The 18,289-nt window shown below is 39.7% G+C and overlaps 1 protein-coding gene across 1 annotated transcript in view; it reads right to left on the bottom strand.

Moving 5' to 3' along the window:
* Positions 1-13,832, bottom strand: part of tbkbp1 (TBK1 binding protein 1) — a 36,056-nt gene extending 22,224 nt beyond the window's left edge. Inside the window, exons 1-3 of the mRNA XM_044338358.1 lie at positions 12,426-13,832; positions 6,627-6,752; positions 2,300-2,404 (exon numbers count right to left, since the gene is read on the bottom strand). Of these exons, the coding sequence (XP_044194293.1) occupies positions 2,300-2,404; positions 6,627-6,752; positions 12,426-12,668 (474 nt within the window). The 5' untranslated portion in view covers positions 12,669-13,832. The remainder of the gene's footprint in view (positions 1-2,299; positions 2,405-6,626; positions 6,753-12,425) is intronic.
* Between the last annotated feature and the right edge of the window lie 4,457 nt (positions 13,833-18,289).

Genomic DNA, 18,289 nt, shown 5'->3' on the forward strand with positions numbered 1-18,289 from the left:
AGTATTTAAATAATAGAAACTTGCAGAATAATGGACTAAAACAATCAAAACAAACTGCAAATTGAAATCTTTCTGTCTTTTTGAAATCTTTTGGCAACAATCTTTGTACTTTTCCTGTGCAGCAGTACAAAACAGCTCAATCAAGTGTGTGTTTTTGTCACTCAATGACTCTAAAAGGACTCATCTCTCATAAGGACTCCAGTCAAGGTAAGAAGTAATGAAAAAAGTTTTCTCAGGAGGCGAATACTCTGAAATGAGCAGCAAAGTCTGAAGTGCACAATCAAAGTGATCCAAAGCATTTTCTTACACATCCCATCAGGATGACAGATGTAAAAGCGATGTGAGGAGGGACAAACAAATTCAAATTTGGACTTGTCCTATAAAAGTCATGATTTAGTAAAGGTTGTCTAGTGATTTAGTATTGTTCTGCCATAAAGTTAAGGGACATGATTTAACAAAGAATGCTCAAAAATTGAAGCAGGGTCTGACATATCCTGTTCTTTTTTTTTTGTCCCTACTATGAGTGAAGCTTCAGTAACACTTCCCATAATGCAACTTGCATTAGACCCTTGATAACATCAACAAAGGTCTTTTCTCTGACTTAACAAAGCTCCATTCAGAGCTACAGAATATACAAATGTCTTCACAGACTGAGTTTTACTCCTCATGATGAGTAAACTAAGCTTCATGTATAAAATCTGTGGAGTGCTACTTTAAAAGATAAGGATGTAATTTTCTATATTTTTCTTATTGTCAACAAATCTCATGTGCAGAGCCAAACCAACAATGAACTGATCTACTTACTTACTTGTTGAGCAAGTTACTTGAAAATTTAAATTAATCAATCACTGATTACACATTGCTCCTTGTAAAAATAACGACATTACTTTCCTTATTATCAGTTACTCAGAAGCAAAAGTGATGCATTAGATTACTTATTACTTTATTGTTGCTTCACCAAAGTTGCCTTTAAACAATTCAAAATCCTCCACGTCATATCAGAGTTACTATAAATACCGCATGCTGCATCTGTTGTATTCAATACCTGTCAGAATAGAAAATGAGAGATTTGTGGTTTAACAAGCAGGCTGGATACAGTTTGGAAGGATTTACGGACCATCCAGCAGCTAGCGTTAGCGTAGCCTCAGTGACTGCACACAGAACTCCAGAGGTCCCGACCTCAGCGGCACAATTTAGGGGTCGTGTCTAGAGGGTAACCCCTAGATTTGCAAAACCCTTGTGAGCTGCTTCAAAATATCCTTGTCTGGCTGTTTTATGATGTGACAATGCTAAGTTTAAGGTCTGGTTAGGTTTAGGCACAAAAACCACTTGGTTAGGGTTCAGGAAAGATCATAGTTTAGATTAAAATGATCACTTGGAACATGGTGTGGGTTAAAGTTATTACTTCCTTACAAATATGACGAGAGTTTTCACAGTAGGGTTGCCATCTAGACATGACCTTTAGGGTAAGCAGAGCGTCAGGTGACTCCTGAATGTAGGCGTACCATAGCAAACCAGCTAAGAAACTTGGAGTTACTGTGAGTCACATTTCTCCTCCTACAGAGCATCTGTCAACTGAATGCTCAGATTAGTAACTGTAATCCCATACACTACTGAAAAAAAGTAATTACTAATACATTACAAAGTAATGCATTACTGTCCAACACTGCTTCTAAATGGATCAAATCATTGTTAGTTTGGCTCTACACAAATACAGAAAATCTCCAGCCTCATCCTTTAAATAGTAAACCTGCATTCAAGCCTTTGTGACAGGAAGTTCTCTTCTTTTGTCCTCACCAGCTGTTTGGTGTCTGACCCAGACTTTTAACCTCCTTGTGGAGAGGAGGCTCATTAGGAAAATTACTCATTCAGAGGACAAACACAATGTCAGAAAAACAGGCAGGGATGCAATTAGCATTCTTTCCCATCACACCACCCCCAGTGCGCAGAGTTGTGTGTGAGAGGCATACTGTATTTAATTTGAAAGCAGGTTATGAACACGTGATTTAAAGAGCCATGTAGAAATATTCATGTTGCTGGATGTTCGCACTATATGGCCGAAAGTATGCGGACACCTGCAGATTCACTCATGTTACACAGAAAAGTATTGGCTCACATGCTGAATTCAATCTAAACATGTTTTGATGCCAACCACGCCAAGTTTTACATTTCATATACATCTCTCATCAGCTGAGTTTGTAACTATATGAATTGATATATAGGCCATATGGCTCACGTGTAAAGCTACTGTAAAATATCGAATACACAGCGCAGTGAACTGAATAACGTCTCTATCTACCATCTTGTCGAGATCCCTCTGGAGGTTACTCTTCTCCATGTGAATCTTCTCGTAGGCCTGGATCACATCCTCCAGCTGCTCCTCTCTCTCCTTTCTCTTCTGGAGCTGAAGCGAGGGGAAACAGAGAAAGAGAAGCTGAGGCTTGACATACATTTACTTTTTTTTTTTTTTTCTCCACTTTTTTTTTTTTGTCAGTTTTCAAACTTCCTCACAAAGACACAGAGAGAGAGAGAGAGAGAGGCGGGGAAAGAAAAAAAAAAAGCACGAAAAACCTCCATTGTGAAAGTCATCAAATGTGTCTCTTAAGAAAGTGTTGTGTAACCAAGCAAATTTAGGACAGTAAAATTCTGACACCTCAGCATGTACATAGCAACGCCTCCCTCATCTTGACAAAGGGATAAATCATAATGTTCAACACTATAAGAAAGAAAAAAAATAAAGAATTTCTTGATGTCTTACTGATTTATTCTCCTCACAATGTGGAATAATGAGCGGGTGAATGTCACTGGATGCCATAATCATATACTGTTTGACAGATCTGAGGAAAGTTGACATGCAGCAAGTTTGAGTGCATAACTTAGAAATAAGGAGGAGATTTTTCAAAGCGGACGAGGATACAGAAGATTTTTATTGGAGAATATGGTCACTTTAGACAACCGGGAGAATGAGAGTGGGAGCAGCAGCAAGGGAGTGAGATAAACAAAGAGAACCGGCGAGGACAAAGAACTACGTATATGTCGCTGCTGCGCGCGGGAGCAGCGAGGTCTATTCAGCTGTGTCTATGGTAACATATGCTGTAAAAAAAAAAGTGGCACCAAGGTGGGGACGGCTCGTCAACAGCATCGTGACTGAGGAAGATTACTCACATTTGTATAAAAGGATGCACACACACAAGAAGATTTAAAAAAACACAACAAAAAGACATCTAAATTGTGAAGATGTTCTCATTATCACCTTTTAAATTTCCACTCCAGTCTTGATAACGTTCGTGGGATTGGTTTGTTGTGTTAAATGGCCTCTAAGGTTCAAAGCTGTCTGGGTTTTGTTCTAGTTTGTTGGAGAGTATTTTTAATCCAATTAGTCTTTTTCAAACAGAACCACATGACAGAGCATGGCTTTCCCACCTTCTCCGCAGTGTAATGATGCCTCTGTGAAGGTTGCATCATTTTAAATGCATCAGAGAGGGGGGAGAGAGACAGGGAGGATCGCTTAAACAGAACAATTTTAAAGATAATTCTGGTTCAAATCACTTATAAAACCACAATTATGCTGAGTATATGAGTCAAATTTTAACCAAGAAACTGATATCTTTACCACAGACTGATAAAATCTGTTATTTCCCGTTAACATTACATTTTTCTCGCAAATAAGTCTGACTAACCTGGGGGTTGTTTCTAATGAGAATATGTAAATCTTGAAAGAAGAAATAACACAACCTTCCTGTTAGGAATAAAAAGTTGAATTTATAAGTAATAAAACATTTGCTCCATTCAACACACACACATTCAAGGGTTTTGCTGCTACAGGTGTGCTTGGTCTGCTAAGACGGCTAATGATGCTAAAGTTAGCAAAGTTTAGATAGCTATTGCTGTGAAAGTGACTTTTCGGAGTCAGTTTGCTGACTTTATGACTTGTCTGTTATTATTTCTCTCCATGTTGGTCAGTCAGTCAGTCAGTCAGTTTTGGCATTTATCATTTCAATAATATTCTTTTAAGTACCTAGCTAGGAACTACGGATGAAAATTAGCCTTAAAAGCTAACTAGTTCATTTACAGTTTTTCTCTTTCTGTTACAATGAGAATAGCACAATCCCTGAGACAAATAAACAAATAAAACCAAACAAAATCATTATCCTGCAATTCTCATTCGTGGCCACATTAGCAAGTAGTCTGCTGACTTCATTTGAGTGATGTTGCTGCATTTTCTTCCAAGTAGAGTTCCTTTACTAGGAAGGCGTTGGGCCTGGGTGAAATTACATTCAATCAATCAGGTAGAGTCTCGGGTCTGTGTGTAAATATATGTAATACCCGAGTGGATCCAAGCTCCATCAGCTCTGATCGCATAGTGCGTCATGATCGTCGCAGGAGAAAAATGTGTTTTCAGAGGCGAGACGAGGAGTGTGAACTGTGAAGTGCGGGGAAACATGACGTGTTCTGCTGCTCGTTAGCTGGTGGAGCAACAGCGTCGGTGTGCTCTCTATTCGGGTTTGATCATGTAGACTGTATTTTGATCTAATTATTCGTTCTCATTAATCATTCTAATTATCCTTTGGATGAGCTTTGATTGTCCTCGGGTCCATTTCGGATCAGGTCTTTAATTTTGATCCTGTGAAGACCTAAAGTTCCAAGATCTATAAGCTCCTAACTTGGTGAGAGCGATGTTATTATTACAGATTATTCCTTTATTATTCCTTCAGCTGGATGTTTGAGCTTCACTGTGCAGAATGATACATGTGCAGAGTTTGGGTAAAGTTTCTCTGTTCTCACCTTAAATCTGTGATTAAGATGTGTACTTAGGAGCATGATTTGTGACATCACAACTAGTTTGGATCAATCGTGGGACAGTATACCATTTACACAAGTGTGACATGGAAACTTGCAAAGCCTGCAGTGCACAAACACTGAGAATGGACTTAACAGTGAAGTATCTAGCATCTTTTCATGTCCATTTTAAAGATTTTTTAAAAAGATAACTGAACATTTTTCACGAGAAAACATGTCAGACACAATTTATTATTCGAAGCTTATGATTTTTATATGTTTTAAAACATGTCTGGAGGACATCTTTAAAGTTATTTCCATCTGTGTTGCCTTTAATTGAATAGACGGCACCAATTAAAGCAAATAAAGTCATCATGGCCTCATGGTTTCTTCTTCTTCTCTCTGTGCATGTGTTAACTTTAATTTAGGAATATGCAACATGTAAGCACAAAACATAAAATAATATGTATAAAATTCAAGGCATGGCCTGAAGATCAACTAATAAAGCCCTTTAGGGGCCGTTATCATATCGGTTGGTATTGTGCTTTTTGCGGTGCTTATTCATTTACAGCCTGACCTTTCAGGGGTCCTGTTTTGTCAGTCTTACCTCTGTTGAATCAGATAGGATGTGAGGAGTAACTGCACTGATGATATTTAATGCACCTTCTATATGAAAAACATTGACAGCATTTTCCATTTCACATGCACTGTGACCTTTCTCTAATTCCTCTCAGACCTTCTTTGACAGAAAATATGTCACTTTTCTCTACTTCTCATTGATAACTAAAAGCCACAGTGTTATAAAAGGAAGAAGGTGTGTGTGTGTGTGTGTGTGTGTGGGTGGTGGTGGTGGGGGGGGGGACGGTCCCAATAGAGCATGCTCAGTGAGCTGTGGCACATTTCATCACTCTGAATGCCCGCTGTCAGACCCCATGTGACCTTGTGTATATCCCACGCTAATCATTTCTGCTGTTCCCATCAACCATTTCCTTCCTCTTTTTTTTTTTTTTTTTTTTTTTTTGCTCTCTAGCTGTTTTTCTTTCTTTTTTTTACCGCTGCCGCTACCAGTTTTACCGCTGCCTTCCTGTGTCAGTCGTTTCTCATTTCTATTTCCCCACGCTCTCTTTCTCACACACGTCGTAGAAATAGAAGAGTTAAAAGCGAAGGGAATGAATAGTCCAAACACATTACAGGCGCTGCTGTTCACCTTTCTCATTCCAGCTCACTCTTGGATGGGAGTAAAACTCAAATATACAACAGAGAAGTAGTAAAGTGATTCTTAGCATGCATACACCTTGTTTTTATATTTTAAAACACATTATAGATGTGTTAATACCAATTAATTTAAAGATGTGCTACCTAAAAATACTGTACACTGCAAGATGTGTGAGAAAAAACCCCCCCTCACATATTTTTATTTTAAGGCGTACACATTCAGCAAAATCTTGGCCAGCTTCAGTCCCAATTATATACCGTGTCTCAAAAATAGAACACTAGCGTGGAAATCTCATGTCACAGTGTCCCTTGGACAGTTTCTTAAAAACACCCAATCTCAGTAATTTTTGCTTGGACGGCAGCTTTAGTGCTTAATTAGTTCTGGACATCTTTCAGCGTATGTCCACAAGGGTTGGCCTCAATTCACTTTTGATTCAATTAATTCACATGCAGGGAGGGATTTCTGCAGAATTCAAGCACTGAGAGAAAAAAAAAAAAACCCCTTTGGTGTGATAAGAGTTTTATTCAATCCAGTTTATTAAAAAAAAAAAAGACTATAAGTGAGTTTCCACTATCCAATCCCTCCCTCGTCTTTCCTTTTTTTTCTCCTTCTCTCATCTCTCTTTTCTTACCTCGTGGGTCAGGATGTTGACTCTCTGCTGCAGGTTGCCGTTTTCTGAGTGCAGCAGCGCCGTCTCCTTGCTCTCGAAGGAGCAGTATGAGTTTGTGTCTTCCCCAAATTCGCTGATCATGGGGAACTGCAGAAACAACGAGAAGAACGTTACAGAAACATAATATATGTATACCGTTACTAAGATAAAGCAAAGTCAGTGCACCTCTTTGCTTATTTATATTTCTTGTTTTTGTTTGTTTGCTTATATTCCCCTTTTTTCCTGCTGATGATTTCACACTGGGATCATTAAAAATTCATTTAGCATCATCTGCAACTTCTGTTTGGCCCAGATATCACTCAGAGGATCATGGTGTTTTAACTAATATCATGTTTTTTTTTCTTCCTTTTCCTTGAACTAGATTTTATTTTTCAGTTCTCAACTGCTCTAAACTAATCTAGTGAATTTATATAGCGAGTACAATGAAATCTGGGGAGGGACTGAGCTTCAGCTGCTGTTTGTTAGTGCATCTATCAGCTGTTCTGTTCGTCCATCTGTCTATATTTGTTGACACGGCTCTGGAGAATAGTACTTACACGCTGTTTCAACATTGCATTGGTCTAATGGAAGGTGCTGCAGTGTCCAAGTTATTATTTTTATGTCAACTATGATATCTCAGACGCTGCTCATCAGATTTTTCACAAACTGTAGTCTCATCCCTCCACTGTTATTCTCAAAATCACACCGATCAGCCAAAAGGGGGCGCTATTTTTTAATCAACTGTACAACCTGCAAATGATTTGAAATGCTGCAGATTGGATTTCATGGAGGATATTGACTTTGATTCACAATATGTTGGATTACATTTTGATATATTTAGTTCAATGAATGGATTAAAATTGTACTTACACGGGGCAAATGGAGGCACTTCGATGTTTAAGTCTTTGTATTATTTATTTCCATTTCTCTCACACTTTTAACATAAGGCTGCTGATTTTCTACATTTTTGTTTTTGTCAACAAATCCCATGAAAAGACCATCTCTCAATATTTACCTACCGTGTCTGTGATCACTACTGAAGACATACATCTTTAAAAGAGGGTCAAAAATATATAGTTTCATTTTTATAAAAGTCTCAGTAATTTCCTAAAACTGCTTAACTCTGTGGTTTTTAGCAAACGTTACTCAAACAGGAGTAAATATTGTATTTGTTGGGGACTGTTTTCATGGCGGATTAATACGCATTTGCTGCTCTAGTGAGTGTTTCAGGCAGCAGGATGGTGTTTATGGGATTGACTCAAAATAAAATAATAGTGTGTGTGTTCATGGTAATGAAGGTTAGAGCTGCAACGATTAATCAATCAGTCAATCTAAAGAAAGTTAATTGGCAGCTATTCTGATAATCTATTCATCGTTTCAGTCATTTATCAAACAAAAATGCAAATTTTTCTGGTTCCAGCTTCTCAAATATGAGGATTTGCTGCTTGTTTTTATCATCAATGATAAATTAAATATTTTTTGGTTTTGGATGGTTGGTTAAAAAAAAAAAAAACAACTTAAGGACTTAAGGAATCACTTTGGGCTCTGGGAAGTTGTTGTGCCTGTTTTTCCGCTTCCTTCTGACGTTCATGAATTAAGCAGTTAATCAATTAATCAAGAAAATAATTGGCAGACTAATCGATTAGTTTCAGACTTACTGTTTTTAATAGTTTAGCTAAAAGTTTTTTAACAACAATGGAGCTCTATGGCACAGAGGAAGTAGGTTTATCAGGCTTTAGCTTCACACTCAATACTTGTAAATGGGATCAATTATTGTTGATTCTGGTCTATGGGATTTGTTGACAATAAGAAAAATATAGAATATTAACAGCATTATACTTTAAGAAACATGTTTCCATGTTACTGCCCCACTAGAACTCATCACTCATGAAATATTTACTGTTTACTATACAGGAAGCAGAAATGTACAAATGATGTGACAGCATTTCATGAAAACATGTAAAATGTGCAGAAATAATTTCATTATATGCAGCTACAGTTATACAGATATGACTGATTACGTAATCCTGTAGAATATGCGTTAATGAGCTGTGCCACATTGTTGTTTTACTATGAAGTAAGCACTTTGACTAGTTACAGAAGATTTAAAATGTTGCAGTGCTAAACTGTTGTTAATTAGCAGATTCCTGTGATAAAAACACATGAGACAAGTTATATAACTGGATGCAGTTCAACCTAAATGAACACGCTTACATTTAAAAATGTCTGCAATAAGAAGGGAGGGCTTTTAATTTTCTGTGTGAAGTCATTGCCGCTGATGTAATGTCTATTTGAGGAGCAAACAACCCTTTTCCATTTAGCAGAACACCTTTCTCTGCTCAGTTTAACAGTAAATGTTCACAACATGGCCAAACTCCCCCCAGGAGACCCGAGAGTTCTCACTCTAAGCCGGAGAACAACCTCGCTTCAACCCATGTTCAAAGCAACCGGAAGCACTTCCATCTGCATCATTACAGCAGCTGCGTGCATCTTGTATTTAGAGAAAAGCCTGCAGCAACACTTATCTTGCTTTAAAAAGGAAAAAAAGGCTAAAAAAAAAGTTAATAATCCAGAATTTTGCAGCTGGTAAATAGGTCACTCTACATGGGAATTTAGTAATTCCAGGAGTCAATATTGTGATGGCTGCATTGTTTTGATTGATTATCCGAATCTAAAAAAAAGGCACTCCAAACAGCCAACATCTGCACCTGCTCTCCGAAAATCAACACCTGCCTCTCTGGGAATGGGTCCTGAGCAAACTGCCGTTTGTGAGTAAGTCAACAGCGATGCGGCAGCCTGCAGGTTTCAGGAACAGCTGCTCCCTAAAAGGATGCAGGATATCTGCAGACACATACTGTATGTCAAGAGAGGAACGATAAAGTCAAACGGCAACCTGGACTAATTTCCATCCAACAGTCCTAAAACACGTTTCTAATTCCAACAAGTACATAAAAAAGTGAGGAGTAAGAGTGAGTTTTGACGTCATTCCCATAGGATCAAAGCTTTCCGGAGCAACCATTTCCACAGATGTTCAACTCTAACATCACAGAAGATTCAAAGTTTCAGTTTCCCAACCAACAGTATCCCTAGTAAGACCATAATGTTTCAACAACTCACATCTTTTTGGGATTGTGTCCTTCAGCATTTCAAGTTCAGCAGCTCCTTTGATAACTTTTTGTCATTTGAAATATTTCGTTCTCTCTACTCCCAGACAAAAAAAAAAGCACTAAGCTCATGATACTTCTCTCTCCACATGTTGTAAACAGTACAGCTTGTTGAAAAATCCTGAAGTACCTGCAGTAAAACTAGGCAACACAAAGCTGAGGGATAAATGGGTATATTACAGCTTCTTCACCGTACAATTGTTAGAATAAGTAGAGCACCACAGGGTAATGATAATAAGAAGAATATCCAGGCGTGTTTTTTTCTTAATCCTCCCTTTGTTCCTAATTTCGGCAATTCATCCCTCCCTTTACTCCCTCATCTCTCTTCCTGTTCCGTGTCTTTCTGATACATCCTTCCGCCCGTTTAGCTCTCTCTCTCTCTCTCTCTCTCTACTTCTCTTTTCACTTTTCTTCACTTTCTGTCCTCCCACGCTATTCCTCACTCACCCTACCTTCCCCCCCCGTTGGCCCAGCTACTGCTAGAGAGGTGGATTTCTGCCTCACCAGCTTTCTCATCCGACCGACAAGCTGTTTAGATTCCCACCACCCAACTTACAGGCCTCGCTATGAGAGAAAAGCTGAGATTCTTGGGTGATCCGGGTAGACTCAGACTTTATTTTCTGTTCAATTCTCTAAGAAAAACAACTAAACATGCAGAGCCGTATGCACATTTCCCGATACCTGAACTCTCATGACCTACAGTACGAGCCCTTATGAACTCTCTGCTCAGCCCTTTGACATGTGACCATTCTTAATATTCTGTAGACATTTCCCTGCTGACTCCCGATCGATTTCACCAATAATCTTTATGTATATTGACCCAATTAATCAAACCAATATTGACAGTAGTAAGATAGAGTCAGTGAAGAAGATTCTGGGTAAAAAATATATTTACAAATTGTATGTTGTGGGAGTCCTTGAATTAACTCTAACACCCCACTACTCAACAATCAATATCCCCAAAACCTTTGAATAAATCAGTAACATTTGGACTACATGACCCAATTTACACCTTCTATTAATATGTGATCTGCATCCAGATATCCTGCCTAGTATCACAAGGAATTACATCCATATTGGACCACACCTCACGATTTTTACATCCAGTTCCAACATTTGCTGCCAATGCAGGAAGTAGCGTGTTGTGCTGTATTCGTAGGGAGCCAGAAAGTGAGCCATGCCCTGCAACGTTGTGGTGTCGTGGAAATTGTCTGAAAACACTAAACACACATCTAAAATAATACACAAAACATAAGGAGACAGAACACACAAAGATTTGCATCAGTTGGTCTCAACGAGCAAAAAGCAAACCCCGTTCTATTATAGTTGGAGAAGGAACAAAGAAATGATCTGTGATTGGTCAATGTATATTATCTTATGGATTATAGCCGATGACAAACAGCCGCGAGATATACTTGCATGCACGTGTATGTTAACTAGAAACCACATCACCTAAAGACACAAATCAAGCCATATGTGGCCTTCGACCCCTCAACATGTCCTGTTTACTGCAAGACACAGTGTCGGCCTCCTAAGAAGCGTTCCTTCTCTCAGGAACATGCACATATTAGCAAAGGAGAGAAGTAATGATTATCAGTACACGTCTCTGCACATTAAAATGAAATTACTGTCTGTCTTTTCATTAACCGCAACCACAATCTTTTTTCTTCTAACTTTGACCGTACCATAATTGCCATGGGCAGATATTGTAGAGAGCAAGAATTTTAAAAATGCTGGCACTGGATGTAAAAAAAAAACAACAAAAAAAACATGGCACTGAACATAATCTAAGGGTTTTGCAGTGTCATCTAATATTGACTTTGTTGTCTGGCGACAGGGCTGCAGGGTGTAAATGTACTCAGAATGCATTGTGATGGGAACGCTATCGGATCGGCTCGCGTAGAAATTCTGAATCTGAGCCAGTTGTAAATATCTATCTGTAAAATTTGGCCACTTTCTAAAGAAAATAATCCACCCAACAAGCTGAAAGGTGACCTATCTCCACATCTTCCTGCTATCACAAGCTGCCAAGAGAAAAAGCTGCAGCCAAGGCATCATTGGCAAAAATTGAAATAAGTAGATCCCATATAGCAGCATTGCTTCCCAGCAAGCAGATGCATATAATCAGATGTCACTGCCCAGATACCTGACAAGCTTGGTTGCTTAAAATCTACAGCTACACCAGCTCATGTGAGCTATTAATTCTGCTTTAGCAAGGGTTATAAAGATGTGCAAACCCCCTTTATATCCCTTTTACTACATGGCTACCATGTCTCATACTTGTTAAAATTTCAGTAGGGTTCTGCCTAGATATAGTAGAAGAATTATCCACTTTTGGGATGTTTATCTTCCTCCCTCTGGTCCAGGATCAAAGCCCACTAAAGCTTTCTCTCCTTTCATCTTTGTGTACAATCTCACTGCCACAGTAAAAATGGAAAATTCTTAGGATGAGGGGACAGCTCGCTCCCCCTTTCCAATAAATCAACAAACCAGCCTTATCCTTGTTAGTACTGGAGACCCTCTGTCTGATACCAACAAGGACAAAAACACCTGTGATTTTCAAAAAAAAAAAAAAAAAAAAAAAAAAAAATCCAGCTATGAAGTGAAAATCCTTCACCTTGATCTCATAGATCTTGAGCTTCCTCTTGATACCGGTGTTCTCTCGCTCCAGGCAGGCCAGCCTCATCTTGATGTCCTGATAAGCTGTGATAAGGGCAATGTGGGAGGCTGAGTAGACATCATCGGGGGGCAGGGGCGAGGGACGCCACGCCACGCTGCCACAGCCATCCTCCTTAAGACCCCCTGCGTCGCCGCCTCCTCCCAGCAGCCCCAGCTCCCCTCCGCCGAACAGAGACTGCATCACTCAGAGCCTCAACCTGAGGACAGACACAGACAGTTATTTGCTCGTTAATTATTAAAACCGCCAGATTGTTTCCATTCAATTAAATGTACCAGCCAAAAATAACAGCATTTCATTATTCTAGCAGAGGCTGACTAACTATTGGTACAACTGCAGAAATGCTAAAAACATCAAGCAGGCAGCTACTCACAACTAACACGAGAGAACAAAGCAGTATTCAACCGAGACCGGTCGGATTGCTGGCACAGACAATGTAAAATATTTAAAAGCGAAATGGGTTCAGAGACAGACACAGGAAGAAGGAATGTCACTCCAGGTGAAATTTAACGATGACTCAGTGTTTTACCACGTCTGATGCTGTCAGATGTGCAGTAGGTACGATTATCCAGTTAGTCGCATTATCACACTGAATATGCACGTTTACATTTAAGCTTTACTGTGATATCCTAGTTTTGATCATGTTTAGGATTCAGTTACATTAAAAATGAAACCTGATTATACATGATTCTGAAGTTTTGTTCTGACTGAGCGTTTAGCAAACTTATGTCAATGCACAGACGCATGCAGCGGATGTAAATAGATCTAGCAGGGTAGCCATAAGTGTGACACAGTGTTTTAACTTTAACCTGAGGCTTTATGACTCCAATTCATGAATGTACAGAAATATAAAAAAAAAACAAGAAAAGGAGAAACTTCTGCAGGCGAATAACAGAAAGAACTGCAGTGGTAAGTTTTGAGATCAGAGATCAGCGTACATAGTTGGTGTATATGTTGCTAGCTAGCTATAGGCACATTTTTCCCTCCTAAAAAAAACACACAGATCACACAACCGTCTAGCACTGTGGATCCCAAATATTTTTAAACCACGACACTCCTCCATACAGATTTTTTAGGGCACTTAGCTTTCAGTGTACACTCAGATTTTAGGTCTCTGGAGGGCTGAGATGTATCAGCCGTTTCTTTGAGCCCTGTTTCCAGCGGCACATTTTTCCATCTGACGATTGCTATTTATTACTGTTGTGCACCTGAAAAACTCATAAGCAGGAAAGTGTGCTGCGTTACTATGACAACCTGCAACTCATTCACTTTGAGTGCAGAAAAACTGTATATTTAGTAGAGTTTTTAATATTGTGACTTTGATGTTTATTGATTATAGCTTCTGTTTGAGCATGTTGTTTTTCTTGTATGTTGTGAAGCATTAATAAAATATATGATGAAAAATGAAAAATGGACAAATTTTGCAGCAACCTGGCCAGCACCCAGTTTGGAAACCATTCGTCAAACAGTCTAATTTTCACAATTAATGAAAGGTGAAAATTTGAGCTCCATCTGAACACATTTTAAGATTATCCTGATTGTCTGCAGCAGTGTAGACCTGTCTTTGACTCCTCTACATATAACAAATAATTTCTGTACTGAATACATTACCTCAGCAGCTGTATTTGTAATGGAAAACTTATCCTCTGCATCACCAGTGTCAGACTTTTACTTTCATTCCAACACGTGCTGTAGATTATTTATCATCATGTACTAATTGCTATATAATGGAGTTGTGGATGCACACATGTCAGACAGCAGTCAGATACGGTGTTTACATGCCAGGATATGATGCTTTAATGTGCAAACACATCACCAAGATACCCTAAAACCCTGATCATACCCCTCAGACTTAAGAAGTTCAAAGCCATTACACTCCGTCTGCATCTCTCTTTGCACATATTTTTTTGGTGAGACATCCCCTACGGGTGTATGAGTAACCAGAGCATGTGCTGTAGCTGATATGTTAATCAGACTCTGATTTACATGAGTCTGATTCGTGCTCTTGTTCCATTTCACAGCACTTAAAAAAACATGAGCTAGCCTACGCTCCTTGAGTGGCATGATGAATGAGCTGCGTAGTTAGCTGACCACAGCCAACCGGCCTCGGGCTCCCTCGCCTGCTCCGATGACTCTGGGCAACGCTGTCAAAGAACATGATAAATGGCACCTGCGATGTCACCGCCCTCTTTTTTTCTGCAGCCACAGAGGGGACATATGGACAAAAGTCATACTAGACATGGCCAGGCAAACCAGGAACAGTTTGATTTACGGGTGCTGAGGGAGTTACACAACAGCTAGTTGATTTGATGTATACTGGAATGGATGCCTTCCTGACTCCCAGCGTTGCCTTGTGAGTCAGCTATTGCCTACTGAGCTATTTTCATCTGCTCCCTTCCTCCACGGTGCTATTTTCCTTGTGTTTCAAGAGAGAGGGGGGGGAATAAAGCCTCAGCCAATCTACGGCTCTTTTCCTAGCTGGTCTACAGGATGATCCAAAAGCACTCCCACACGCACAGGCGCGCACACAAACACACACAGACACGTCTGTGCACATGCAGCCAAAAAAAAACAACAAAAAAAACCACAGAGGAACAGTCGCAGAGAGAAAATGCATGTGTGGACAAAAAAAGGCCCTGGTTGATCAAACAGACGATACACACACACACACACACACACACACACACAGACGAACTGCGCCAGTCACCTGCCAGCTGCCTGAAGACTGGTGTTTACACTGGGAAGATATTAAGGTCCTGTGATGTGTTCAGCGTTGACATTATGCTGTCGAGTCTGGTGCAGTTTTTTTCTGGCACACGTGCTGTCATTCTAATGTCATATCTGTACAAACTGCATATCATATCTGAGCAAAAGAGATTTAAGTTATATTAAAAAAAATAATAATTGGAAGAGGAGTTACTGAGAAGGGATAAAAGAATGGAAATATACGATGAGGTGAGTCTGTCCTCGCTAGAAAACTGACTGCACTGGTGGGTTTGTTCTTAAAACAAGCTACATGTCGAGCGACGTCATGTGGTCATGAGAGTATTTATTAGCATCCTTTATAGGTGCATGACGGCTGTACATGTCCCATCTCATACCAACAAGGTACATGTTCCGACTCTCAGCTCTGTTACATCAAGGCTGAAGACTTTTTCTGTTTGCTTGTTCTTGTTCTGCCTTTTATTAAATTAAATATGAGCCAATCAAATTAAATGTGCACTGCAGCTGCACTATAATTTTTATTCTTGTTTTTAATCCGTTTTAATTCAATCAATCAATTTTATTTTACTCCTTTCAAATCCTACTTTTATGTGTCTTTTTATTGTCTTTTTATATTGCAGTGTAAAGCACTCGCATTGTTGTTGAAAGCTGCTATATAGATTAACTTACCTCAGCTTGCCCAACAGTAAACACTGGTTTCTTTTAACAATGACGGCAATGCTTTTCTAACCTTAAAGCTGCAATGTTCTTATATTAACAATAGATGAAATTAATATGTGTAATGTGAAAGCATTTGAACCTACAAAGACCTGTTTTGCAAATTCTACCACAAATTCTGCTCTCATCAACCTCGTTTACATCTGTAGCAGGCAGCTGCTTTTCATGAAAAAGCTCCAATAAACCAGCTACAGACCAGTTAGCTATTAGCTGGTGAACATAGTGGAGCATTTAGCAGCTAAAGAGTCAGATATATTTCTCAGGAGTTGGTGGAGAGCAACACAGAGCTAAAGGAAGAATGAATGTTGGACTTAAATTTGTTGAGTGGACACAAAAAAGATGAATGTTGCTCTATGAGGTGATAATATGTCAGTGTTGTGTGGGCAGTGTAATGTAGCGAGTCTAGTAAATAATAGGGACTAGTTAACGCTGCGTAGTGATTAGAGACTCGAGGGTAGTCTGCCAGCAGTGGGAGCATGCATGACAACAGCACAGCAGCAGCAATATATGTACATCCCCCAACATGGCTCCTATTAAAGCTTGAAAACTGAGAATACTCGCACCATCTGGTCATTAAACATTACATTCCTCTGCTGCCACCAATGGGTAAAAAAAATAAATAGTTTATGCAGCTTTAACCACAATCTTTTAAAAAAAAAAAGTCACATGAGTCACTTTGGAAGTCTGGAAAGTATAAAAGAAATATGCTCAATATTTCAAAAACAGAAGAGTTGCTAGATAGACTTTTTGTTTCAATTTGGATGCATACTGTACATGAAAATGGATATTAAAGGGCTGAACCTTCACCTTGTTGTATCTAGTGACCTAATTTCCATAACAATCCTATGATACACCAGCATCTGCCAACACTCAGGCTCGAGGACATAATTATCTATAGACTGAAAATCTGATTAAATTGCCAAGTAGATATTATGATTCAATAGTCTATGGAGTACCTATTCACTGTCTACATGCCTACAAGATATTTGCATAAAAAACACCTACATCTCTACTATCGACCAGCTCACTGGCTCCGGTGAAGACGGTGCAGTGGCCACTGATAGATGTGCCAAATGTGGCTTCAGACTGGATAAAATAAAAGACAGGGACACAGGAACATCCATTTTGTCTGTGCTCCTCTCATTGGCAGCAAAGAAATGAGGCATTTATCACACACACACACACACACACACACACACACACACACACACACACATACTCACACTCGCACAGCTCCTGCTAAGCCTCCCCTTCCCCTACGCTTCTCTCGCTCTCTGCTCCTCTACCCAAAATATCCCTCCTCCAGCTTCATCCAATCCGCTCCCCTCCCTCCTTCCCCCAATAACACACAATCCACTCTATCTCCTAGACCCCAGGGCTCATTTGCTGAGGCTCTCAGGGCCCCGCTGCATCTGTAGAAGTGAAAGCGGACACTTCTTTCCCAACCAGTTCCCTGCTTCATTATAGCGATTACTACAAGAAGTCATACATTACCTGGGGCCCACATGGCATACGCTGTTCCTCTGAGACTTTCTCCCATTCTCTTCCTCTGCCTCTCTTCCCCCCCCCCCCCCTTCCCCTTGTTCCCTTTCTCTCCTCTCTCTCTCTCCAGAGATTAAAGCACCAATGCCTTCCCTTTATGTCACTGTAAGAGCCAACGACTGCTGCCGTCATCAGCGGACCTGAAAGTCTAAAGCCGTAAACAGCGGATTGACTCTGAGAAGGTATCGTGTTCATTATCTAATTGTGCAATTTTACATGTAGGTCTTGTGTTTCAGGAAGCTTTTCCATAAATGTCACGACAACAATCTCATGAGGTCGGACCTAGTGACATTTTCCAACAAGTCTGACTCGAATGCTTGACAGCTATTGGATGGATCACCATTACATTTTGTACAGGCATTCATATCCCTCTCAGGGTGAATTGCATAACTTTGGGGATCCTCTGACCTTTTTACCTCGTGCCATCATCCGGTCAAAATGTCACTTTGTCCAGGCAGAATACATGCAAAACTAATGACATTCCCATCAGCCTCAGCTGTACACAACCATCCATAGATATATATACGTGTAGATACCACACTGGGCGCTGCTAGTCAGACGTCGGCCACCATATTGGAATGGGGGAGTCGCCCCTCTGAATGCAGTATATTGTAGAAAGAGGTCTATTGGCTCTCACAGCAACATCATAACTCACACAAATTTTCAGTGGTTTGGGTTCACAAAATGCCAGAAATTTACATGTAATACAGAATTCTTAGTTGATAAAACTGATGGCTTTCATACTTTCATGCCTCTGTTAAGTGCAAAGTAACAGCAAGCTGATATAATAAATCAAAGTTGAGCCTTTCTTCTGTAATTAT

The sequence above is a fragment of the Thunnus albacares genome, chromosome 20 (assembly GCF_914725855.1).
Source record: "Thunnus albacares chromosome 20, fThuAlb1.1, whole genome shotgun sequence".
NCBI classification, from domain to species: domain Eukaryota; kingdom Metazoa; phylum Chordata; class Actinopteri; order Scombriformes; family Scombridae; genus Thunnus; species Thunnus albacares.